The 27,808-nt window shown below is 36.9% G+C and overlaps 1 protein-coding gene across 1 annotated transcript; it reads right to left on the reverse strand.

Moving 5' to 3' along the window:
* Positions 1 to 53: 53 nt before the first annotated feature.
* On the reverse strand, positions 54 to 27,736 carry LOC145981196 (uncharacterized). Its single transcript, XM_083114318.1, has 3 exons — positions 27,655 to 27,736; positions 16,321 to 16,733; positions 54 to 1,548 (listed from the first exon to the last, which is right to left on the reverse strand). The coding sequence occupies exons 2-3, from the start codon at positions 16,701 to 16,703 to the stop codon at positions 54 to 56; spliced, it is 1,878 nt and encodes a 625-aa protein (XP_082970444.1). The 5' UTR covers positions 16,704 to 16,733; positions 27,655 to 27,736.
* Positions 27,737 to 27,808: the final 72 nt, after the last annotated feature.

Here is a 27,808-nt window from a genome sequence, read left to right on the forward strand (position 1 = left end):
ACAGGGTCGGGCTGTATAAATTATTTGTTATATGTTGAACACACACAGGATTTCTAACCAGTATGAATTTTGATATGTTGTACAAGAACATCCTTCCATATAAATGATTTGTTGCATGTTGAACACACATAGGGCTTCTCTCCAGTATGAACTTTTAAATGTTTTCCAAGACCACTCTTCAATGCAAATGATTTGTTGCATGTTGAACACACATAGGGCTTCTCTCCTGTATGAATAAGTGAATGTCGTCTGAGAACTTTTTTCTGTGTAAATGATTTTTTACATGTTGAACACACATAGGGTATCTCTCCAGTATGAATTTTTAAATGTTGTTCAAGACCATCCTTCCATGTAAATGATTTGTTGCATGTTGAACAAACATAGGGCTTCTCTCCAGTATGAATTCTTAAATGTTTTTCAAGACCACTCTTCAATGTAAATGATTTGTTGCATGTTGAACACACATAGGGCTTCTCTCCTCTATGAATAAGTGAATGTCGTCTCAGAACTTGTTTCTGTGTAAATGATTTTTTACATGTTGAACACACATAGGGTTTCTCTCCAGAATGAATGTTTAAATGTTGTTCAAGACTATCCTTCCTTGTAAATGATTTGTTGCATGTTGAACACACATAGGGTTTCTCTCCAGTATGAATTCCTAAATGATTTTCAAGACCTTTCTTCCGTTTGAATAATTTGTTGCATGTTGAACACAAATAGGGCTTCTCTCCAGTATGAATTCTTAAATGTTGTTCAAGACCATCCTTCCATGGAAATGATTTGTTGCATGTTGAACACACATAGGGCTTCTCTCCAGTATGAATTCTTAAATGTTGTTCAAGACCATTCTTCCATGTAAATGATTTGTTGCATGTTGAACACACATAGGGTTTCTCTCCAGTATGAATTCTTAAATGTCTTTCAAGACCATTCTTCCATGGAAATGATTTGTTGCATGTTGAACACACATAGGGTTTCTCTCCAGTATGAATTCTTAAATGTTTTTCAAGACCATCTTTACATGTAAATGATTTGTTGCATGTTGAACACACATAGGGCTTCTCTCCGGTATGAATTCTTAAATGTTTCCTGAGATTTGACTTCTGTGCAAATGCTTTATTACAAACTGAGCATGCAAAGGGATTATCTCCAGTATGAGTTCTGGAATGCTTTCGAGGATCTTGCTTGCTCACAACACTATGAGTTTTCCAATTATTTTTAAGACTATGTTTAAATGCGAAAGGATTGCTACAATTGGAACACAACAATGACTTTTCTTCACTACAAACTCCTGTATATTCCATGAGGCTTTTTATCTCCTTTAATTTTAATGATTCCTTGCACATTGAGCATTCAAACGATTTTGTTCTAGTATGATTTTGCACATGATCCACAAATTCACATTTATCATAATACAAATTACTTCCATCATTCAAAATGGCATAACCATCTGAGTTCGAAGATTTTGTAGATTCTCCTTCCCTTGTAGATTCTAGATTAGTTCCACTAATCTTTGTTGCAGAGTAGAATGTTGTCGCTAGTGTCGAGCTGCAAGAAAGAAATGCTATTGGAAGTGATTTGGGAATAAAAGTTTTGATTTGTAACATGAGTCTGTCGAAGATATGAATGTCCAGCATTATCCAAGTACTTTACACACACACACACACACACACACACCCCCACACACACATACACATCAGTAAAGGTGAATTTATTTTCAATTTTTTTCCTCCATTCGAAAAGCCTCTTTGATATTCCAAAATATAAAAACTACATACGTTTAGAAATCCATCTACAGCATTATCATGAATTTTCATGTAGTTTGCTTTAACTGTTATCTAGATATTCTCAATAGTTTAACAGACTTACATAATCGTGAAATTTTGGGAATATCTAGATAACAGTGAAACAAGACTACTTGAAATTCATGTCAATGCTCTAAATGGAGTTCTAAACGTACGTAATTTTTCATATTTTGAAATACCACAGCGGATTTTCGAGTAAAGAGGAAAATTTGAAAAAAATTTGCCCTTACGGCTGCCAAAGGTCCAGCCGAGCCTTAATGCTGGATGGTCGATATTTCGACCAGCAGCACGCGGCAGCAATTATCATGCAATATCTCACAAAATACACACAATATTTGAACTCTGGATTATGTATGTTTAATATACATATAAAGGTATGACATACTTGGGACGTTCAATATATGTTTCCCTGTGCTATAAAATATTGTATAAAGCAATGCCATTAAAAAGAAGCACATGGTTAACAAGCGCCATCCTTCGTTTACAAGGAACAACAATCGATTCATTATCAGACATGAAGGTGCATGCGCTCAAGGGCGAAAAGTAAATGCTTGTTCGGAAAACATAAGGAGTTCAGAAGCATGGATGGTGCACGCATGTTGGAAAGCTGGAGTAAACATCCCCTGTCACAATGTGCATGAGGAATGCATTGCCATCTTGCTGGTATTGCATTAAACCTTCAAGGCTGCAGCCCATGCTCATCAGTCGATTATCGCGACACAGTGGATGAGGAAACCAACACTCGCCCCCACTTAGCAGTGCAAACACAACAAAAAATTGAAGAACTGAGGTGGGAACAGCTGACCCACCCTCCATACAGCCCCGATTTATCACGGAGTGATTTCCATCTTTTTCCGGTGTTAAAGTCTGAATTGCAAGGTTACAGTTTCGATAATACAGATGAAGAAGTGAAGTGAAATGTGAGAATAGTGCTCAATAGCCAGAGCCCTGATTTTCTTGCAAAGGGTATGGACAAATTGGTGCAACGGTGGGACAATGCCTGAATCTCTATGGGGATTATGTGGAGAAGTGAGGAAGGAACATCCTACACATGTATGTATAGTTTTCTAATGTATCTTAAAAATAATTTTTTTTATAGCATGTGGAAACTTATATTGAACGACCCACGTACTCAAATTGCAAAGCATTCATTGTTACTACTATTATCAAGCAAAGTTTAAAAAAAGTCCTTTGTTTATCTTCCTTTCACTTTGTTACCACCATATTATTATGGGATAGATTTGTAAAAGCAGTTATTACTTGTAAACTACTACATCTATTTTGAAAAATAAATTCTACCAAGCAAGAATGAGTAAAAAGCAACTTTTTAAGCAGCGTCAGACAATTAAGGATTCAGGGGGGACATAGGGGCAAAGGCCAATCGTTGAAATTTGCCTCAACCACATGTTAGCACATGGCAGGAATTAATGCGTCATTTCATAAAAACTGTACACTGTATTTCAGTTGTTTGTTTGTTACCACCATATTATTATGGGATAGATTTCTAAAAGCAGTTATTACTTGTAAACTACTACATCTATTTTGAAAAATAAATTCTACAAGCAAGAATTAGTAAAAAGCAACTTTTCAGGCAGCGTCCGACAATTAAGGATTCAGGGGGGACATAGGGGCAAAGGCCGATTGTTGAAATTTGCCTCAACCACATGTTAGCACATGGCAGGAATTAACGCGTCATTCCATAAAAACTGTACATTGTATTTCAGTTTTTTTTTATTACTAGTTTACGTATAAAGGTCATAGATACTGTAATTGCAAAACAATACATCCATTGTTACTATTATTAACAACTGCCGTTTGAAAAAGCTTTCATGTCTCTTTTGTTACTATGGGATAAAAGGCTATAATTGCTGATCTACTGCATCTCTTTTAACAATTTAAATTCTAAATGTAAGAATTAGTAAAAACCAACATTTTAAGTAACATCTGAAAATTGAATGTCCAGAGGGGAAATGGGGACAAAGGCCCAAAATTCAAACTCTTCCATAATTACGCAAAATTTTCGAACTTTGATATTTGAGTTTCTCTTTCGCAGTGCCGGCACAAGAATTACATATTTTCATAGTATGGTCTTTTGTTGTGCTTCCCTCCAAATTTGGTCAATCGAGAGTTCATTGGGCCGATTCTATGTGAAATCCCGGCATTGTCCCGAAGCTGGCAACATTGCCACTTTATATAAGGTTGTATTTTTTCTTTGCTCTAAAAGCATCAGTCTCATTTCAACCAAATTTGCACCATTGTTGGAATGTACCGCCGCTACGTACTACATTTTTCATTCGCTTCGGTCTATTAAGGGGGTACAGGGGAGTACAGTGTGCCAACGTTTTCTTAAACAATTAAACTTTATTTTTGTTTTTCTTCGTTTAACACTAGTTTTTGCAAGGCACAATGTATAAATTTTACCTGCACTAAAAACCCTGTCTTTACAAAAAAAAAAAAAAATCATCTGTCTACGACAATTAGTTCTTGAGTTGTGATTTTTCTTGTACTTCGTGGTAAGTTTGTAAAGTGCATGCTTGGAAATGCGGCGGCGTGAACGAGAATTGAGGTACAAGAGAGGTCCGGCAGCTAAAGGTTAACCTTTAAGTAGGCATATGGGGGTCAATTTGACCCCAAGTAGATATTTCATTTATGCCCAGACACTTGCGGACTGGTCACATTGCTAGCTTACTAATACCTTCCTAAAACATTCTCATTCAAAGGTCATGATCAATATGTGAGTAATGGAAGTAAGGTGAAACTGCTCCAAACTTGCTGGGGGTTAAATTTACTCCTGTCTGCCTGGTAAGGTGTGTGATTCTTTGTTAAAGCCTTGAAAAAGATACAACAGAAGTTCACTTGGACTGGTATGAAAGAACAATCAAAGCCTTTGTATCTTCTTGCGATATTTGCCAAAAAGCAAAAAAGAGAAATGTATTACCATTTAATGTTCTAAAGTCAGAAATTGTCACGAAAGTGTTGCAAAGATTGTATGTAGATGTAGTTTGCCCTCTGCCTCTGTAAAAATTATGCATAATTCGTTTATGTTACATAGCATACCTTTTGAAAGCATCACAGATAATGCTGCATATTTCAAGAGTGAGTATTTTGCTTCATATTTGTTTCAAATGGGAATAAGACATAACTACCTCTCCATATCATGCCACAGCTAATTTAAGTGAAAGATGCATTGCCACCATTAAAGGTGCATTAAAAACTTACATTCATAATACTCAGATAAAATGGAGCACAATATTAAAAGAAATTCAATTTAGCATTAATTCTGTGTATCACGAAATATTGAAAATGTCGCCAGCAGAATTATTTTTGGGCCATCCATTACATTCGCCACTGAAAATTAAATGGAAACTTTTTCAATTTGAGGAAGATACGAATATAAAGGACCTTGCTTCAAAATGGGAAATTGCTATTGGAAATATGGCGAAAATGTGGAAAAAATCTAATGCGTTGTACAGAAAAGATATTCTGATATCACATTTTCGGTTGGTGATCTAGTTCTGATACAGTCTCAGGAAATTTGCAAATTGTCAGATAAAATTACTAAATCTTTATGTTTGAAATATCAGGGACCATATTTGGTTCAAAAGTTCTTAGGTGGAAACACTGTTCTGCTGGAAGGCTTTAGACACACAAAGAATTTGCGAAGGTCACATGTAAGCTTTCTTAAAAGATATCTTCCTCGCCTGAATACATAGCTTTAGGCTCAGCTACTAGAGACCGACGAGTTTGTTTTTTATCTTGTATATCTGTAAAGAGTACGTACTTCTGTTTTTCTTGTTAGATTCGTTGTTTGTTTACATTTACGTAATCACGTGTTTTATGTAAATCAGTTTGAATGGCACCGGATAATGAATGGACTTAGAAATCGATTTTACCTTTATCTGCAAATAGGAATATCGTAAACTAAAAAGGAATTCATATTGATGTATTAGTCAAAAGTGTGTTTAGATACTGTTTCATGTCCTTGTGTATTTCAGGAGATATGCTGGTATCAAGTCGACATAGAACAACTACACGTGCACTCAGTGCTACCTGAAGATCAAGGCATAAATTGGTATCTTTACAGCTAGAAAAGGAGTTGTTATATGGTATTGTATATCTTTGAGGGAAGAGGGGGAGGTTATCACCACCCCATTTCACAGCTGTACGATTTGGCAACACAACATCATATGGAATGAAGTCATGCTACGTAATCTCGAGGCCTCGTGTCCGAGCCAGGAGAATGGCTCGCCCACTTGGTCTCTGGGTAGGAAAGCTATACACACATACACTGGGGGAAATCTCTATTGCACTTAAATATTTCAAATGAACCATTAATTAATTAATAACGTAAACTGCTTTGTAGTAAGCTTATCTGCCATTAGGGCTAAAATTAACATAACTAATTTCGGGGTTTATTATATTTTTGAAAACTAAACTTTCATAGATTTGCATGGCCGATAACAGTATGGGTATTAATGCAAGAATTAATATTGATCTACTATAATATACACAAGGGGGAAAACACTAAATCTAGGTGCCAATTGTTCAAGGTTATTTACTGGATATATACGTGAATGATGTTAGAATAGTTGTTATTATTCTATTTACTGTTAATATGTTGATTGTAATAAACCTAAAAAATGAAAAGGTAGCTTTGGTTATAATTTATGCTTTATTGATAAGGTCTGTTCCTCTTACTACTAAGTACGCAGTTATATGGCTGAAGGAAAATGGGGGCCCAGTATAACTTTTCATTGTGTGGTAAGACGTTTGCTCGTACGTTGCTTCATCTATAGAGGTAATTTACGTGGAGAGGTCATAACTATTACGCTATCCACCAACGGAAGAAAAATGAAAACTGTCCCACAACTTCTCACGACACAGACTGTTCCATTTGGAACCAAAAAGGGAAAAGAAAGGGCTCTCCCACATTATGATAGGGGAGGAAGTGTGATAATTTACAATGATATTTCTTAATATTAAAAAAAAAAAAAATGGTACGAGGGTCCAATGTTTTACTTTTTTCATTTCCATGTGTTAGTACATACATTCAGCTACAAAATGGCATAGTTCGTTTAATTTATGGTTGATACTCTTTTGAGATAAGCTTATTTCTAAAGTTGTGGATTTCGCAACTTTTAAGTATTCAAAGGGTATTATCTGCTAACAGCATCAATATCCAAGTAATGTGCTATAGCAGGTAGTTTGTCCTAATAGTGAACTTCAATGCCCAGTAAACAAATCTTTGGGGTACTGTTGCTTAACCAAGATATTAAGGGGCAAAATCAGGCAAAAACTGCATTTTGGACCCTCTTTGTTGCTGCATAACAATGGAAAGAAATAATGCCCTAACAAAACAATTGAGTGGATATAAGCAAACAGTCTTATATTAACAGTATATCAAAACACAAGTTTGGGATTAGTAAGTCTTGAAGCTTTCCTGGTGACGAATGATGAAAATATTATCTCGGGCTATCGACCAGGTGAGTTGCGAAAAACATTCCAAGCTTTCGAGAACTAACGTCACTCTCATCTTCAGGGTTGAAGTTCAGCTCTGAGCATCAACCCAGTGTATATAAGTTCGTAGAGGGAGGATACCGGTGAAGATGGCGGACCAATGGGGTGGCATGTCTGCTGCATGCATGCTTCTGGTTAACTAAAGCTAACCAAGCTGGATCCAGTTCGAGTCCTGTGTCGCGATTAAGATTATCATTTTCTTCATGAATAGCAGCTTTCTTCCTTGATGATGTTGTCCCTGTAGTTTGAAGTCTTGGCTATGATTTCTGTGTTGCTGAAATCTGGTCTACGTCCGTCATTGATTGAATGTTCTGCTAGTCTCGACTTTTCAGGATGGTAATACTTGATGTATTATTTTCCTGTAGTTTACGGTTATTACAAGCATAAGAAAACAGTTTTTCTTTGTGACGTTTCAGGAGAACACACACTCCTTTCATCAGACATTTATTTTCATTTTGACTAAAGATACAGTAATTTTTAATTTCAAAATTGTTTATAAATCACCAAGAAGTTTGGAATGTACATTTAATGAATTCAAAATGAGAAATTCTCTACCAGATGTGGAAACCACACGAATATATAATATAAGTTGTTCATGTTCAAAAGATTATGTGGGACAAACAGCAAGGAAAATGACAATAAGATGACATGAACACGATTTGGACATTTTAAATCTAAACCCAAGAACAGGTTTGTCAACTCATATCATCGAAGAGAAGCATTTGATTAAAAAGAGAAGGGTTTTAAAAAGATTAACGGGAAACACAGAGTTGAATGTCTGGGAAGCTTCGTTCATTGCAGAAGAACACTGGAATAAATTAAATAATGAAAATGGTAACATAGATTCAGTATGGAGTTTTCTTTTTCACAAATGGAGTAAGCCACCATCTTTAAAATTTAATGTAACAGAAAACATCAAGAGACTTTGTGAAAACAATGATGAATTTGAATTACCTGATGATATTTGGGATTCATAATTTTAATATATATATATATATATATATATATATATATATATATATATATATATGAAATAAAAATAAAACAGACTGCTTTTTTCACAGTTAAGTTGCTATATTACAACAATGTAACATTGACAACATCCATTATATAACAGATTCTTTTTGTTTAAAAAATTACTAACCATTGTTATAACTGTATCTTTAGTCAAAATGAAAATAAATGTCTGATGAAAGGAGCATGTGTTCTCCTGAAACGTCACAAAGAAAAACTGTTTTCTTATGATTGTAATAATCGTAAACTACAGGAAAATAATTCTATAATGCAAGCAATGCGTACATACAAGAAAAACTAATACTTGATGTAGCTTTGGTGTTCTTTACAGTGGTTTTATTGCCCTACCCATTTGCCCAATGTATGATTTCCCGCATTTGCAGATAATACGGTAGACTCCCAGCGTCTTGAGTCCTAACTCATCCCTGGGGTTGCACAGTAGGCTTCTGATCTTTGGAGGTGGTTTGTGAATGGTTTTTAAGTTATTTTTATTGAAAATTTGGCTAATAACTCCGGAGAGATTTATGGTGTAAGGAAGAATGGCTATCTTGTGGTCAGCTTTGTCCGGATTCCCTGGAGTCTCCATGTCCCCTGATGTATTCGGATTCCCCGGTGTGTCCAGATTCCCTGATGCGTCCGGCTACCCTGATTGCTGGTCTTCATGGACAGTACTAGTCTTTATGTTTTGTTGATGTTGTGTTCCGAGTACCCATTCTGTTTGAAAGCTGTCCGAAGATGCTGTATTTCTTATGGAAGGTGCTCCGCGTTGCTGATAGAGATGGCCCGGTGAAATAAAGTAGAGAGTACTGTAGCTCGTTGAGACGGATGGTGAAGACTGTTGGCATTAAGATTTAAATATGTGTGAGTTGGCTTCCGCATCATCAAGGAAGCAATAGCCATTCATGAAGAAAATTATAATCTTAATCGCGACACTGGACTCGAACTGGACCCACCTTGGTTAGCTTTAGTTAACCAGAAGCGCACATGCAGCACACACACCACCCCATTGGTCCGCCATCTTCACCGGCATCCCCCCTCCACAAACATATATACACCAGGTTCATGCTCTGAACTGAACTTCTACCCTGAACATGTGACGTAAGCTCTCGAAAGCTTGGAATGTTTTTCGCAACTCGCTTAGTTGATAGCCTAAGATAATCTTTTCACGAAAAGTTTGGGATGTTGTTGCTTTCCAAAGATACAGCACTTTTAACTTAGTCTCGCTTCACTTTTCATGAAAAATGGAGGGTATAACCTTGAATTTCAACATTTTCTACAGGGGATGGAAAATTAGTTCAGGGTTTCAAATTTGCACAATATTCATTTCTCAATACCTACTTCAACATATAAACAAATTAAGGCAAACAAAAAATACTTCTATCTCAGTTTGTGCAAATTTCAAAATAATGGCTCTTAACAACAGATATTTATGTCATATAAATTGTTAATGTGTGTTAACATAATTTATGACAGATAAATATAATTGAGATTGCGATGAATACTGCACCAGAGAAGCTGAGCAGAAGCTTTTCTTGAGGAATGAATAGATACTTGCAGTGATTCCATGTCAAGTCAACTGATAAAAAATATTTTTGAACCTAAGAGATTCAGATTTTTTAGGTTTTTTGTTTATACATTGCACCTATCAAGAGGACAAAAACTGCCAAATTTCAGATTATTTTTGGCTCTTAGTTTTAGAGTTATTGACTTTCAAAGAAGCAAAAATCCAAACATTTGAAGACATTTTGAAATCTTTAAACAATTCTATAGATCGACCACAAGCAAAAAAACCTTGGGACGACAAGTCCCCGTGCAGCTTTCCCTTCTTCCCTGCACCTCGGGCCATAAAGAAGCATGGTCCACTCTCCCCCTCCCCTACTCACAGGGGTACGGTGCACAGGAGCCGTGGGTTTGCGCAGGTTGTTTTGCTCGTGGTTCCACTACAGATCAAAAACTATTTGATGTAGAGAGCTCAAATTGGAGTCATTATCTTCTGCTGTTAATGAGCTTTAATTTGAAATGCAACATGACTGTGGTGTTTGAATGTCTTAATTTTTATGAAACTCTCAAAAACACCATTTTTAATATTTTTGAAAAATATATATGATTTGAAGACATCAATTGACTATTTGTGTGCAAAATTTCATAGTGGAATGGCAATGGGTTCCGATGGAAATTAATTTTTTGTATTGTAATGTATGCAAAATTTGCTAAATTTGTTGACTTCCATGTTATAACCACAATTATATGCTGAGTGGTTGATGTAGAATTCCTCATAATAGTCTATTTTATAATTTTTGGACTAGACATATGAAATTTCATCTTATTTATTACCTTTAATATCAGGTAAGCAAATTGAAAAATGTACATGGGGAGTCATTAAATAACAGGAATTTTATTCACCAAAAAAGTTCCTTAGCAACACTGCACCTGTGCAGTAGTTCATACAGTATGGCCGCTCCTCTGTTGGCTTGCACTGTAGGAGAGCTACAAAGTGTTTTTCGTTTTTTGTAGTCAGATGGAGTGAAACCTTCTGAAATCTAGAGCTGAATGAAGGTTCAGTACGAGACAATTGTAAGTCAGGGGAAAGTATATGAATGGGTGGAAAGGTTTAAAGACGGAAGACAAGCCAGTTTGTGTGGCAACTAACACAGTGAAACAGCAGATCCATTAGCGAATCCATTAATTTAGAACACTCTCTTCTGACAAACAATTATCTCTGTACTGAGCATTCATTCTGCTGTAGATTTCAACACAGGCATGAACAGACCCTCTGATTAGAGGGGGGGAACCTTGATGATAGTTTATTTGGAGAAAGAAAAACAACCTCATTTCATCTTACTGTTTTATTGTATTGATGGGTATGGAACAAGGGCATATATAGAGTGGGCCCCGAACCACTGAAAGTAAATGTATTAGAAGAATATACCCTTATGTGACACCGATGTCCTTTGCTCCCTCCATTATTCTCACTAATTTACATATGAACATGGTTTCAGACAGCAGATTTAAAACAACTGCATATAATAAGTTCATTTCCAACACTAATGGCCATTGGGGGTGGGGGTGGTTGCTTCTTCACTTTCTGCCCCCAAAACTATAGCATGTTAATGCTAAGCCTCATCTGCAAAGGAAAAGTAAACTGTCGTTGCCCTCCTCCCCACTTTTGTCACTCAATTGCTGCTGCTGATTTCTAATGTATGGGCAATTTATCTTGCAAACACATAGGTAACAAAACTAATGAATAAACTGTATGCAAGTGATAATAACAAGACATTTGCTAGAGAACTAAGTTGGATAGTTCAATTAAATAAAAAATAATGCATCTTACGTAGTTGCTTGGTACTTTCGTTGGCTTGAAAATACTTAATTATGTAAAGAGCATAATATCGTTTAATAACAGCAATAAAATTCCTCTGCACTAAATTCCTAAGCAAGAGTATTAGCGCACACCTTTGCATTTTAGAAGGTTTCACTCCCTCTGAACACAAAAAACGAATTACACTTTGTTGCTCTTCTACAGTGCAAGTCAACAATGGAGCGGCCATGCTGTATGAGCTACTGTACAGATGCATACTTCGCCATTGTCACGACACCTTTATAGTGTGTTGCTAAGAAACTTTCTTGAGTGCCAAAACACACAATTTCGTTGTGCATAAATATCCATGAAGTTTAGAATAAATTCCTGTTATTTAATAATGTCCCTTCGTATATATTTCAATTTGCTTACCTGATATTAAAAGTGATAAGTTTTAGGTATTTTCATGTTATTTGTAGTATAAAAATTATAAAATAGACTAATATGAAGACTTCAACATCATGAGGGGTCCAAAAAAATAGAATTTAATCATTTGGTGTTGGGCACCAGCCTCAAATTAACAACAATAGATTAAAGTTTGAAAATTTTAATTAAAAAAAATAAAGTGTGCAGGAGATGCATTACTGTGAGAAATGCTTACAAATGGTTGTGCAACTATTAAATTAACTACACGTACGAATTCATCATCATGTTTCATTTTTACCTCACATTTCGTATATATAAACATAAATGTGTATGCTCATTCCAACATTAATCAAACACTGACAACAAGGCAATCTATGCAATGAGATGTGGTTATAGATGAACTTTCATGAAACCCATTCTAGGTCAATAAAACATTGTCAGTTATATATGTATTTAAAAACATCTACAAATAATAGACAATTACCTATATCCTTATGACTTGGCCAAGTAATTACAAACCACATTAGCGTACAAGGTAATTTTAATTTAACAAGTATTAAAATTCACTTAATGACTTTTTCAGGCATTCGTGTAGGACTCAATATAAAAATAATCTGGCACAATTTCTTCTATTCCACTTTTTTCCTTTCAGGGAAGAAATCTTAGCAGACGACCTATATGCCAACAACCTTATATATAGAAATCGTAATTTTTTCCACGTTGGCCAAAACTGATGCCCAATATCATGTTCACTACTTCTAACAGTTATAGTTAGGAGTTACCAAATTATGATCTTCTAAGTCAATTATCATAAGATTATGGAGGAATAAATAATTTCCGCTCAAAAGAAGTTCGAAGAACCAATACATATCCTGACATTTTAATGCTTTGAGGTTGTGTCTTTGTCAACCATGTGTAATGTATCCATGTACAACCAAGAACACCTAGTCCACTTCGCTTATCACACTTGTTAAACTTTCACGTAAAAGAGAGACTAATCATCGTGCTCCAATATGAGACTTAAAATGTTGAAAATAAAGCCTTTTTGAACAAGAAAATCATGCATTGTATTGTCCTGCACCAAACCATCACTTTTTCTTCATCACGATATCCTCACAAGTGTATCCAATACCCCATCCTTTTTCCGTATTTACAGATTACTATCAAATTTACATGAATACAAATAACAATTTTGTAACAGTTTTGTAGAGATATTTACATTGTAATTCCTTCTAAACCTAATAAAAGGCAACTTGGCAACAGATTTAAATATGCTTCATTATTTCTTACCTTTAAGAAGAGAAAAAATTCTATACATGTTTGCGCAATTATAGAGGGAAAAAGGATATTTTTGTACTATTCCAATTTTTCCCTACAGAGATATTTTGCCACACTGAAATCAACACAGTCAATGATACATTGCTTAAAATTATTAATCAGCATTTTTACCATGCAGAATACAAAAATTGAGTTCAAAACACACTTGAGTTAAGGAAAAATGAATTAAAATAACCAAGAAAGTGAGAGCAAACTCTATTCATTGTGCAAAACCAGGTAAAAACACAGTCTATTAACATGCAACATTTAGTTCTGTGCAAAGCATGCAAGACTGCAAGGAAGTATTGTGATTTATTTGTTAATTTTTTGAGGTCGGTAACTTTTGATTTAATGTATTGATTTTCATGAAATTTGAAATATAATGAAGAAATCTGACAGGTCGAACAATGAGATAGATCACATTCCACAAAAATGTAATTTAAAAATTAAACGTTGTAAAACCTTGGCCACATATAATGTACACTTGACGGTATCGTTATAACATCATCCACTCAGCATATAGTGGTGGTTATAACATGGAAGTCAACAAATTTAGCAAATTTCGCACATATTACATTACAAAAATGTAATTTTCATAGGAACCCATTGCCGTCCCATTATGAAATTTTTTCTCACAAATAGTCAATTGATGTCTTCAAATCATATATGTTTTTCAAAAATATTAAAAATGTTGTTTATGAAATTTTGAAAAAACTTCTTCTCAAGCTTTTTAAAAATTAAGAAATTCAAACACCACAGTCATGTTGCATTTCAAATTAAAGCTCAATAAAAGCAGAAGAGAATGACTCCAATTTGACCTCTCTAGGTAAAATAGCTTTTGATCTAGAACTGTTTAAAGATTTCAGAATGTTGGCAAATGTTGGGATATTTGCTTCCTTGAAAGTCAATAACTCTAAAACTAAGAGACCAAAAAAATCTGAAATTTGGCAGTTTTTGTCAACTTTACTGGTACTACCACTGCCCCAAAAATTATTAATTACTGGGATGTCAAGGTTCAGATCCCGGTTCATTTGGCTTGGAATGACCCCATAATCTTATATTACATTATTACAACATTTTGCACTTGGTACGTAACAAGAAAAAAAGAAACAGGAGAGGGTAGGATTTGAACCTAGGATGTTTCAATCTTGATGAAAAACTATAACAGGATCACTAACCAAACTGCTACGCGAGATTACTCACAAGAAACTCTGTAAAACATGTTCATCTCACTGGAAAGAAACTCGTGCCAGAGTTCTGAATAATTTTTCACCACAGATCAAGGAAAAGGTGCATTGTACATAATTGCATAGTATTGTGCAAGATATATATACTGATATCACACCTACAATTGTAAAAAAATTGGCTCTTTGCTTTCAAATGTGGACAATTCATTCCAAGTGAAGGAGATCCTGTTCAGTGTTTCAACTGCACACATTCTTGTGCTCCTTATTTTATGTTTGTAAAACAGGTAACATATGGTAAAGGGACTGATAGACTGAGATTATTTGGTAACATTCATAATGGGACTGAATAATTCTATACCAGCCAGTCAGAACATGAAATAATATTGTATGGAGCATGGAAAAAAGAAAAGAATATCAATAAAAAAAAGCCCCAAATTTTCAGGAAGTTGGTGGCAGCCATATATAGCTACCAAACAATCAGAACATTTTACATTTCCAATAAAATGTAATGCTTTCAACCATGGTGTAGCCATTGTGTAAACGAGTGGGCCATTGCAAACTGGTAATGATGTAGACTATGCCAAATATGCTTAACATGAGAGATTTTCAAATAACATGAATAAGCATTTCAACAGATGGATGATAGAACTACAGCGTGGGCGAGAAATAACTAGGTAATGAAAATTTGCTGAAGTTTTTGTAATGTTTAAGCAATCTGAATAAAAGTTTCTGTCTGTACATTATGAAATAGAATTACATATGTGCATACAAATTTCACAATATGATGATCCTGTGAAATACATGAAGCACATCCTTAAGTTTTCTTTTTGGAAAGGTCCCAATAGTTCTAAATTCCACTGCAATGTGCCAGTGGTTAGAAGAAATAATTTTGTGAGAGTAGGTCAGTCGTGAGTGTGCAATGTCAGTTTCATACAAAATTTCATTAAGATCCATCACCTAAGAACTCCATTGATTTAGTGCTGAGGTGCATACTGAAATCTGTCTGAATGGAGTTGGATTACCATATTGACCTGTGCAGAGTAACAAAGGGTGCTGACATTAGCATTTGTGAGTTAACTTTGTGATAACCACTGGCACTTAAACATGGACAGTTACATTACACATGTGCAAAATTGTATCCTATTTTGACAATATATGAAAAAATTTAACAAGTTTAAATCATTCAAATAATTTTGAAACATGGTATATAATAAGTAACCCTCCACATGCAGAACACATCACAAAGAGTTGGCAATCATGAAATGACATATATATAGTATAACATAAAAAACACTCATTTCATTGCTACAACATATCTCTGCAAACTAAAACAACAGAGGCCGACCTCCATGGTGAAGTGGTTAGGCATGTCCTGGGTTCCAATCTCTGCCTGGGAATGTGTGTTCTCTGTGAGTGTGACTTCATCAATTTCAACCTTTCATCACTCATCTCCACGATTAACCAAAAGTGGCAGAAAAGTGATGTAAAATAAACCAAACCAAGCAATCAAAAACAACAGAAAGTGTTCATATGTAAAACTATTCATAAAGAAACCATATTTTGTTCTTAAATATGGGAGACTTAAAATCCAAGCTTCATTGTTTAATTGCTACATGGAAAAATTCATGACTTTGCCCATATACAAGAAGCAATTCTGAAAATGACTAAATATTCAAGTTGAGGAAATTTTGAGGACCTATGATCAAAGTCTTATGATACTTGGTTTCACTACTGTGAAAATATTTCATGTACTCACCTTTCTGTCTCTGCAGATGGACATTCATCTTCAATTGTGAGTTCACTCTTCACATCTTCAGACTCTACATTAACATTGTCACTCTCATCACTTTTGCATGTAACAGCACCAAACTCTGCACTCGCATCCAAATATTTACAATCATTCTGCAAAAATTCAGTCATCCCAGCACCAGAGTTGAATGGTATGTGAAAGGCAACATTTCCTGGTTCATTGACTTTCATTTGTTCCAACTTTGGTTCAGATTTAATAACTGATGATGATGATGCTGGCTGCCAAGTGTTTTCAGTTGACTCTTCATTTGGTTCACTCTTGATTGAACAACTCATGAAATGGGGTTCTGCATTCAGGAGGTTGGACAAAGAGTGATCATGAAACTCCATCTGTGTTGATGAGGGTGAGGCACTTGCAATCTGAAAAGACATTTTACACACGAACATCAGATGGTGCTCAAATATTGGTGAGCCCAACTTAAAGAGTTCAGTATGGGCTTATGACAACAGCATTGGCGCATTGTGCGCAGCAGAAGACTGTTCCTTTGCACGTTGAGCGTTTTCTGTAGTACATGCCAACACAAAAGTTAGTGGTGCACACAGGCCCATACCCAAGGGGGTATGGGAGCCATGTCTCTCGCTCAAAGATTACAAGAATCTTTGCTAATACATATCATTTAATTTATAAATATATTATTTTCTAAACATAGAATTATAATGGCCATTCGGTGGTACTGGTAAATGTGTATTAAAAGAAATTTTAAAATATTGCTAATTTGCGGAATACAGTTTATTTCTCTTGGTGGACAAGGCTTAACATTAAGTAGCCATCCATAGCAGGGGTGGGGGGCAATGCCCCCCCCCCAGACCCCACAATCATCACCACTGTAAGCAATAAAAGTAAAACAAGAATGCAAGATAAATATAAGAATGGAATATTAATTGATTATATTAATAGAAAGCAGAACTTAAACATAATAAAAGCATTTCAACTACATTTTGCAATCTGGCATTTTAACCAGTTAGTTTGCTACTTTTCAACTTTTTAAATATTTGAAATACTGTATAAAAGTAACAAATTAATTCCTTTATGCATAATGTTTAGCAATTTACTTCTGTATGTAACATAATAAATATGCATATTATAATAAACCAATATACCAAATAAAATAAATTGTCCTCCACATTTTTTCAGTGGCCGCGGTGGCTCAGTAGGTAACGCATCTGACTACCATGCTAAAGGTCCCAGGTTTGATCCCCGGCTGGTTCAAATCCAGGATCTTTTCTAATGTTGGTAGTTGCCCCGGTGGCCACCCAGCGTTGAATAACATGGGTATCTGCGGGAAAAGGCAGTAAGGGGCATGATGCTGATCACATCAACCCCACTCACGGCCGGATCAAGAAAGTGTGGGGCATTACCCCCAAACCCCCTATATGCCTTCATGGCCGGGTGCTAAGCACAGGGGAACACACTACTTTTTTTTCCACATTTTTCAATTACCCCCCCCCCCCCCAAAAAAAAATCCTGTGTCCGGGCTTGGGTCCACTGTTACTGTATAATACAAGAGCACAAATTCATAAAACAAAGAAACCTCCCTTTAAGAAAAGGAGAAAAAATACGGAACAGCAAAATAATTATAATGATGTATGTCCTTACAATGCTACTAAATTCTTATTCCAAAGGTGCAACGCCATCTATTGGGTTACCACTGCCTGAGGAATCATCACTGGTGGTCATCTCTTAATCCGAAGAATCCTAGTTTAGCTGTATATTTATGGGTTCGATGTCATCCTGAAGTTCATCTGCATCCCACATTTCACTTTCAATTCTTCTTACATGCTCCACACACTTTTTCCACAGTTCACTTGTCACTTCATCGAAACCCTTACAAATCAGTCGCTCCATGTCTTTTATTTTAAATGTGCCGTTTCTTGAACTGGCATAGTGTTTGACCTGGGCCCAGATAAGTTCTATGGGGTTCAACTTGCAGTGATAAGGGGGTAACTGCAGAATTGTGTGGCCAAGATCTTTTGCCATTTCGTCTATTTTATACATATCATACTTGCACCAGATGTCCATCAGATCTCTTTTAAGCATCTCATCTTCATAAGTGATGTTGTGCGTCTGCAACAATTTTCACATGTCATCCTACCTAAATGATTTGTTGGACATCTGTTCTTTCTTACTGCTGTGGTACGATGCATTGTCCAGAACCATGATGGACCGTGGAGGGAGATTTGGAATTATCTGGTCTGGAATATACTTTTCGTAGGTCTCCCCATCCATTTCATCGTGTTCGTTGGTGGTGTTTTTTCCGGCACACAAAAACGAGTTTCGTATTTAGAACAAAACCATGTTCATTACCGGCATGCACCAAAGCAAATCTCGCTCCCCCGACCTGCAGGTGGTGCAAGCACACTGGAAAGGCCACAGAAAAAGGCATTGTGCAGTTTTTATTGTCTTGTCCCTCCACTCTTTTTGCACAGTAGCACCAGCATTAACCCATGACTCATTCGTGTATACAATGTGCCTGTTTTCGGTCCTAAATTGTCTAATTTGACGCAGATATTTGTGACGCATAGACACAACATCTTCTCTTTCAATGAGCATTGCTTTGCTTCCTCTTTTTTCATACATAAAATCAAGTTCTTTCAACAAACGATCAAAAATTGTCCTCTTTAAATTTGGCAACGAAGGGTCAGCATTTACTGATTGCAGCACAAATTGAAGGGTTGGAGGATGATTTTTGAAAAAGAACTCTTGGACTTTCCGCCGCACAGCGCTTTGAACAAAGTCGTCGTATTTTACATACCTGCTGTTATTTGGTGTTGTAAGAATTCCTTGAACCGCTTCGCTGCAAATTTTGTAAACAGTTTTACATGAAATTCCAGTCGCTTCAGTGGTTTCACTCAATCCAAGTAACACTTGTGCCACGATTTTTCTGCTTTAAATAATCAAAAATATTTATTACAATTTGTCTCTCTCTACTTTTAAGACACTGGCCACTTTTTCGTTTAATAACACTTCCACTTGACATTTTGCTGTTGTACAATAATAATAGAGCTAATAATGAACTCCTTGAAGGACTACCCAAAACGAAAAAGCACACTACACGGAACGACTTGAGATGACCGGACCCCTCTCCGATTTTCTTCATATTTGGCATACTCACTAATTGAGGCCTCCTAATCATAAATCTGAAGTTAAAATTTGTCGGAAACATCTAGAAATTGCAAAATAAGCTAAAATAAGGTGTTAGTTTTTAAGCAAATATATATATTATTGATACTACTACACCAAATTTTAACTATGTTTGCCTAACCTAACCACGCTCCAATGGTTTGTGGGGCTAGCGTCAATGGTTTGCAATTATTTGCAATTTCTAGATCCTGATACTACCAAGACATGAAATTTTAACTATGTTTGCCTAACCTAACCACGTGCCAATGGCTCACAATTTCTAGACGTTTCCGACAAATTTTAACTTCAGATTCGTGATTAGGAGGCCTCAATTAGTGACTATGTCAAATATGAAGAAAATCGGAGAGGGGTCCGGTCATCTCAAGTCATACCCTTATTTTTTACTCTTCAAATGTTAAGCATTTTCCTTTATGACAGAAACAATGTTATTTGGGGGTGGTGGCAACAAAAGTACAAGCTCATAACAGACCATACTGAACTCTTAAGTTGGGCTCTTCTATAGAAGATAAAATACATGTGTGTGTGTGTGTAAGAAGGGAAAGGGAAACCCTCACCAGACACTGGAAAAACTCAAATGTTTACAGCTGCATCTCCAGTGGTAGAAAAAGTTTGTGGAAACGCAAGCTGTGTAAAGTTGAAAGTGGTGGTTAGAAAGGGATAGGGGTAATGATGGATTAGTTGGAAAGTTAGTGGGTGGCGTCTTTCAGGCCAGTGGCCTCCACGATCGCACAGTGGCAGCATCACCGCCTTGTAAACAAGGGATCCTGGGTTCAATACCCGTGGAGTCACATAGTGGTTCGGATCCCACTTTAAACTTTAGGTTCAGTCTCGATTAGCCATTCTGTGACGTCATAAGCTCTAGCCCAATGACATGCAAGTAGCGGAGTGGACCCCTCTGCACATATCGTACTACAAACATTTCGTGAATCGCCCTACATGTTTTTTTCAGAGCGATTTTACAATATCGGGAATTTCTCCATTTTGTTTGAAATTCGGCATACTCACTAATTTTGGCCCCCTAATCACGAATCTGCAGTTAAAATTTGGCGCTCACACGTGGAAATAGCAAAATAATCTAAATTAAGTTCTTATTTCTGCACCCTCAATTTCCAAATTTCCCACCGATTCTGGCCTCCGCCCCTGGGGTAGTTGACCTACCGCCACCAACTGCTAACGCGGCTCCGCCTCCGCTCCGGCTCCCCAGTTTTCTCTATAGAGTCCCTGTTAAAGGCATGTTATAAATTGGGGTAAAATTTTTGTATCCCCAAAACGTATTTCTTCAATTTTACAGGAGAAAGTACTTACCGAAATGGCTTTATTTATACTTTAGGAAGGTCTTGGAAGTTTGTTTTCACCTGATTCAAATTTTTTGCCGGTAAATCATGTAATTTTCGACATTAATGTCATTCCGATACACGAAAGCTGTTCCCTTGATGTCCGTCTACTATGTGAACCAAATATTTGCGAGCGTTTCATGACGTAACAACCAATCAGTGTTTCCAATACGCACTTTTGTAACTGTGTAACAGTGGTAGAATGTAAATAAACGTGAGTTACTGTTCATCATTTCTGATTACGAACTTGCAACAACATGACGTGCACAGGATCAGTGGCGTGCTCAATGTGAGGTTGATGGGGGTTATAACCCACCTTTCGCCCAGTATCTCTAAGGCTATTTATGAATGGTTCGTGGGGCAATCTGTGAATGGTTTGTGGAGTTATCCGTAAATGGTTCATGGGGCTATCCGTAAATGGTTCATGGGGCTATTTATGAATGGTTCGTGGGGCTATCCGTGAATTGTTCCTGGGGCTATTTATGAATGGTTCGTGGGGCTATCCGTGAATGGTTCGTGGGGCTATGTATGAATGGTTCGTGGGGCTATCCGTGAATGGTTCGTGGGGCTATGTATGAATGGTTCGTGGGGCTGGCTATTTATGAATGGTTCACAGGGCTATTTTGAATGGTTCACAGGGCTATTTTGAATGGTTCGTTGGGCTATCCATGAATGGTTCGTGGGGCTATGCGTGAATGGTTCGTGGGGCTATTTATGAATGGTTCGTGGGGCTATCCGTGAATGGTTCATGGGGCTATCCGTGAATGGTTCGTGGGGCTATTTATGAATGGTTCGTGGGGCTATTTATGAATGGTTCGTGGGGCTATTTATGAATGGTTCGTGGGGCTATCCGTGAATGGTTCATGGGGCTATTTATGAATGGTTCGTGGGGCTATTTATGAATTGTTCGTGGGGCTATCCGTGCATGGTTCGTGGGGTTTTCGAACCCAAAAAAAATTCTAATTTTGAAAAACAAATTTAACTATGTGTCCTAACCAAACCTTGCCATCCATGGTTCGTGGGGCTATTTATGAATTATTCGTGGGTCTATCCGTGGAGTTTTGGAACCTGGAAAAAATACAAAATCAGTAACACGAAAGTAGGTATTTTTCTATGCAGAAGGGTTCAACACTGCATAACCACTGATCATGGACTACGCTAGGTAAGATTTCTCCGCCATATTGCATGTAACGCAAGCAAAAGCGAAGAAAATAAAAATACTCGATATTTCGAAATTTGAGATTATTTGCCTGCAAAAAACGAAACGCGAAATAGAAGAGTCCTTACGAATGCAGAATATGTAAGTATCAATGTGAAAAATACGAAAATAAGGGAATTAGAGACATTTGGTGGTTACCGAAATTTTAATGAAATGGGCCGGATTGAACTGCCCCCAAATAAACGCCCAATTTATTAAAATTTCAGTAACCACCAAACATCTCAAATTCCCCTATTTTCGTATTTTTCACATAGATACATTACTATGGGTTCTTTAAGTTCACGTTTAGTTTTTTGCACGCAAATAATCTCAATTTTCGAAATATCGAGTATATTCATTTTGTTCACTTTCGCTTGCGTTACACGCGATATGGTGGAGAAATCTTGACTAGCGTAGTCCATGATCAGTGGTTATGCAGTGTTGCAACCTTCTTCATAGAATAATAGCTACTTTTGTGTTACTGATTTTGTATTTCTTTCCAGGTTCGAAAACCCGACGAACCATGCACGGTTAGACCCACGAACCATTCATAAATAGCCCCACAAACCATTCACGGATAGCCCCACGAACCATTCACGGATAGCCCCACCAACCATTCACTGGTAGCCCCACAAACCATTCACGGATAGCCCCACGAACCATTCACGGATAGCCCAACAAACCATTCATAATAGCCCCGTGAACCATTCATGGATAGCCCCACGAACCATTCACGGATAGTCCCCGAAACATTCATAAATAGCCCCACGAACCATTCATAAATAGCCCCATGAACCATTCATGGATAGCCCCACGAACCATTCATAAATAGCCCCGTGAACCATTCACGGATAGCCCTACAAACCATTGACGGATAAACTCACGAACCATTCATGCATAGCCCCACAAACCCTTCATAAATAGCCCCACGAACCATTGACGGATAGCCCCACGAACCATTCATAAATAGCCCTACGAACCATTCATAAATAGGCTTAGAGACACTGGACGAAAGGGGGGGGGGTTATAACCCCCATCAACCTCACATTGAACACGCCACTGATCCTGTGCACGTCATGTTGTCGCAAGTTCGTAATCAGAAATGATGAACAGTAACTCACGTTTATTTACGTTCTAGAACTGTTGCACAATTACAAAACCGCGTATTTGTAAACATTGACCGGTTGTTACATCATGAAACGCTCACAAATATTTGGTTCACGTAGTAGATGGGCATCAAGGGAACAGCTTTTGTGCATCGGAGTGAAATTAATGTCGAAAATTACATGATTTACTGGCAAAAAAGGTAAGACTGCAGAATATGGGCTGCTTAGGAGGAACACGGTTCATAATTTTTTTTTAACGTTTTGTAGTTAGTAATCGGGAAAAGTAAGTTTTAAGGTGCGGAATTTTTTTTTCTTTAAAAAGCCAGAAAAACGTATCCAGGTTGGGTGGTATTGAAATCGTAGCAACGAAGGAAAAGGCATATCCTGCACAAATCTAGTGAAAGCAAAAAATGCCTATGTTGTTAGGTAGCTAGGGTTAGTTCTCTTAGCCTAAAAAATAATTAGTCATTGTATTTATGCTAATGAAACCTAACCTAACCTTGTAGGCATTCCTCAAAGAAATAACAAAAGAAACTGTGCGTAAACAATATGGACACGAACGAATGGAGAAATGCATTGCTTTTAGTAGCAGAAAAAACATCTTTCATTGCATTTATGCTATTGTACCCAACCTAACAGGCTAACCTAACCTTGTAAGCATTCCTCGCCTGAAATAATGGAAGAAACTGTGCATCTGTGGGTGGAATCCGGACTGACAAATCAACTTGAATGCCGTGAAACGAAGGGTCTCACTTATCGCACAACACTTGAAAAAAAATGTATCCCACTGTTACATCGATTCAGGAATACACCACCAGGTTTTGCTCTGTTACATGTTCACAATAGAGATTATGATAGATTTGGAAACAAAATACTCCTGTCACTGATTAAATTTTTTTATAACTACATAGAAGGGAGCAAAATGGCTCTATCCTATCACTACTTCAACTCTGTGTGTACAGTGGAATCCATGAGTATCTCTGTGCAAATTGTCCATCATCCTGTTAGTGTACTTTATTTGACCCAATAAGAGCTTCAAGAATTAAAATAAAGCTCAAAACAAGCTGCAGACAACTTCTGCGCATACTTAAAAATCAATCGCTTACAAACGCACAGGATGCAAGAGGAAAATTGATGAAAATAGTCATGGACAATTTGCATGCTAATATTCATGGATTCCAATGTACAATGGTGTCTCATAGAGAGAAAGAATTTTAATTCCAAATTAAACACTGAATACAGGATATGAAGAAACCCTGATTTCTTATGATTAAACTGGGATTCTAAATTGCTTTTCTGATAAACTGTTAACATTAAAATTAAATGACAAAGATGGATACCATTCCTAATACTGAAGAAGCAGTTAAGGTTGGGTGAACAAACGAAGAAGAATGGGACATACAATAGAGGTACAAACACACATTATCCCCCACAATACAGTTACATGAATTTTTCAAACAAAATTGGGGTAAGAAATCTGCCTAAAGGTCATGTTTATGATTCATTGCAAGTAGAAACACAAGAAAAATATAATTGTTGGTACTAGAAAATGAAATGTACTGCGGATATCAAAGTGAGTCCTGCTGTTCAAAAATGCATTGGGGAGTACATTACACAGGTTTCCTTGAATGTCATACAGTTACTCTCGGTAGCAAAATTTACAGGTGATACAACTCACTTTTCGACCCAAGTTCCTTTTGTTTTACGAGGTGCATTCAAGTTCTAAGGTCTCCTATTTTTTCTTCATTAATAGAAGAAGTTATAAACGTGAGAGTTGTTTGAGAAGAAGCACCATTCTTGAAGGTTGATGAGGCCAGATGACAGCACAATATGGCCCATAGGAATCTAGTGGCGCAATGTACCGGCGGACATATTTTTGATACTGGGAATGACATCATTTACATCAAAAGAACAGCATATTATTATTCATTTTCTACACCTGTGTCGAGTAACATCCATCAATATTCTTCTTAAATTGACTGGGACATGCTGTGATGGTGGCATAGACATGAAAAATGTGCGTTCGTGGGTTCGATAGTTTAAATGATGTTGAACGTCTTATGAAAACAAACCAAAGGAGCCTCGCCTCACTCACAAACCAGCCGCCAGTTACTCCATTGCTGAGAAAAATTATGTTTTGGGACAGCGAAGGCGTTATACTCACGCATTGTTATCCTAAAAGTATCTCAATGATGTGTACAAGCTATAAAACTGATTTGAGGACCAAGTTGCTGCCAGCATTGCAAACGAAATGGCTGGATATTGCAGCAACTGTGTTCTCTTATCAGGACAACACACCTACTCATCGGGTAGCCATTGTTCAGACGCTCTTCATGGAAAACAAATTTCAAGTGAATCACATGCTCTGTCCACAATCACCTGACCTTGCACCTAGCAATTTTTGGCTCTCTCCAATGGTAAAGGACATTTTCGCACATTTTCTGCTGTTCCTCGATAATTTTTATATCCAGAAAAAGTATTTCATAAAATTTACAGGAGAAATTACTTACCGAATGCAGTTTATAGTTGTGGAAGTTCGGGAAAGTTATTTTCTCGCATTGTTCATTGAATTTTGCAGGTAAATCATCTATTTTTCAATATAAATGTGTGACCGATGCACGAAAGCTGTTTCATCAATTTCCTTCCAGCCGGATATTGCCTTGTGTGTGATGAGGTAATCACGGTCAATGCCGGTCAGTGTTTCCAAACACGTGTTTTTGAAACTGAAGAAGGTACGTTTATGCAAATGGTTTGTAGAGCTATGCGAGAATGGTGTGTTGGGGTATGCGAGAATGGTGTGTGGAGCTATGCATTTTTTTCTAAACCAATTTTTAACTATTCTAACCTAAACGTGACCCAACCTAACCGGAAATGGTTTGTGCGGCTATGTATGAATGGTTCATGAGGCTATGCGTCAATGATTTGAGGGGCTACGTAGGTATTTTTGGGTGGAGTGGGGTGGAAACGCTGCATGCCGAGTATGGTAGTGAAACTGTGACTGCCATTTTGCTGTTACCAAAGGCAAAAAAAAAAAAAGAAGAAAACTTAACCGATATGTCGCAAATAGAGCTTATTTCTGTGAAATAAGCGAAATGCCACCTTCAACAATGTTTCTCAATGCAGAATACGTAAATACGAATATTGAAATTAAATGAAATAGCAAATTTCAGCCGTTTCCCGGATATAAGAAATTGGTACCAGTTAGAAAAGTCGGAGACACATTCAACCTTTTTTTTTTTTCAAATAAAAATCATTTCTACTTAACTCATATGCATAGCAGAACATTTTTCAACCTGGGGATCAATTTTTTTTCCCATGAAAAACACGTTATTTCTGACATTATAATTCTTTATTTGTCGTTGCTAATTCGGCGGCCAAATCTTGACTCACGTTGTCTGTCGTCAGCCGATATGCAGTATTGTCAGCTGATGTGTAGTGTTTCCATACCTATGAACCTATAAATGCCGCACAAGCTATTCACAAAACGTTTTGAATCGAAAATTGTTCCACAAACCATTCATGGAAGGTTAGTTTAGGAAAATTTAGAAACATAAATTTCAACAACAACAAAAAATTACTTTCACTACACTTAAATGTATTGCATGCTATGAACCTATAAATGCCGCACAAGCTATTCACAAAACGTTTTTATTCGAAAATTGTTCCACAAACCATTCACGTAAGGTTAGGTTAAGAAAATTTCGAAAAAAAAATTAACATCTTGTATAACTACCGCGTGGTTGCTACACTGACAGGGGGTTATATAACCGAACGCACGGAAATTTGATTCACGTAGTCGACGGTAATGGTGGCACGAGCTATCGTGCCACGGAGATGCATGAATGACAAAAAATACCTTACTTACAGGCCAAATATGTTGCACGATTCGAAAAACCTATTTCCCCGGTAACACTTTACTATACCTGAGACAGATTTCTTCAAATTTACAGGAGAAAGTACTTATGCAAATCATTTTCTGTAGCGTTGTTGATGTTCGGGAATGTAGTTTTGATCCATTTTAATGCGAATGCATGTGGTTTTCTACGTAAATCTATTTCCGACGCGCTATAGCTGCTGCCGCCATTTGCTTTCTGCATGAGAGCACAATGTACCAATGTTTTTGATGACGTAAACACCGTAGTAAGTGTTTCAACGCACGCCGTCTTTTCGCTATAATATGATGTGCCGTTGTCCGTATATGCTAAATTGAATGGAGTGCTAATGGAACCTAACCCAACAGGCCTAACCTAACCTAGTAGGCATACCTCGTCCCCGTGATGGTTCGTGGGGCTATCGTGAATTTTTGGGCTAACATCAATGGTACATATGCATTATTTTCGTTAGAAATTCATTATTTCACCTAAATAAATGTTCGCGAATGCAGAATAGTACGTTAGCAATGTAAAAAAGTGTGAAATAAATCATTGACAGGTGTCTCAGGTATAGTAAAGTAGTACCGAAATCCGTCTCCGGCTTATCTAATCGTTACCAAGAAATTTACCCCTGACACTGGTTTTTCACTCCCACATAATCCTGCATTTGCTTACTATCGTCTTGGTTACGAACTGCTGCTGTCTTTTTCTTCTTCACATGTGTGAGGTACGAAGGGTTTTCCGGTATCGGTTCACGAATTCTAACCATTTAGGTTTTCTCTT

Source organism: Lepisma saccharinum, chromosome 29, assembly GCF_977018435.1.
Source record: "Lepisma saccharinum chromosome 29, izLepSacc3.1, whole genome shotgun sequence".
Taxonomy (NCBI): Eukaryota; Metazoa; Arthropoda; class Insecta; order Zygentoma; family Lepismatidae; genus Lepisma; species Lepisma saccharinum.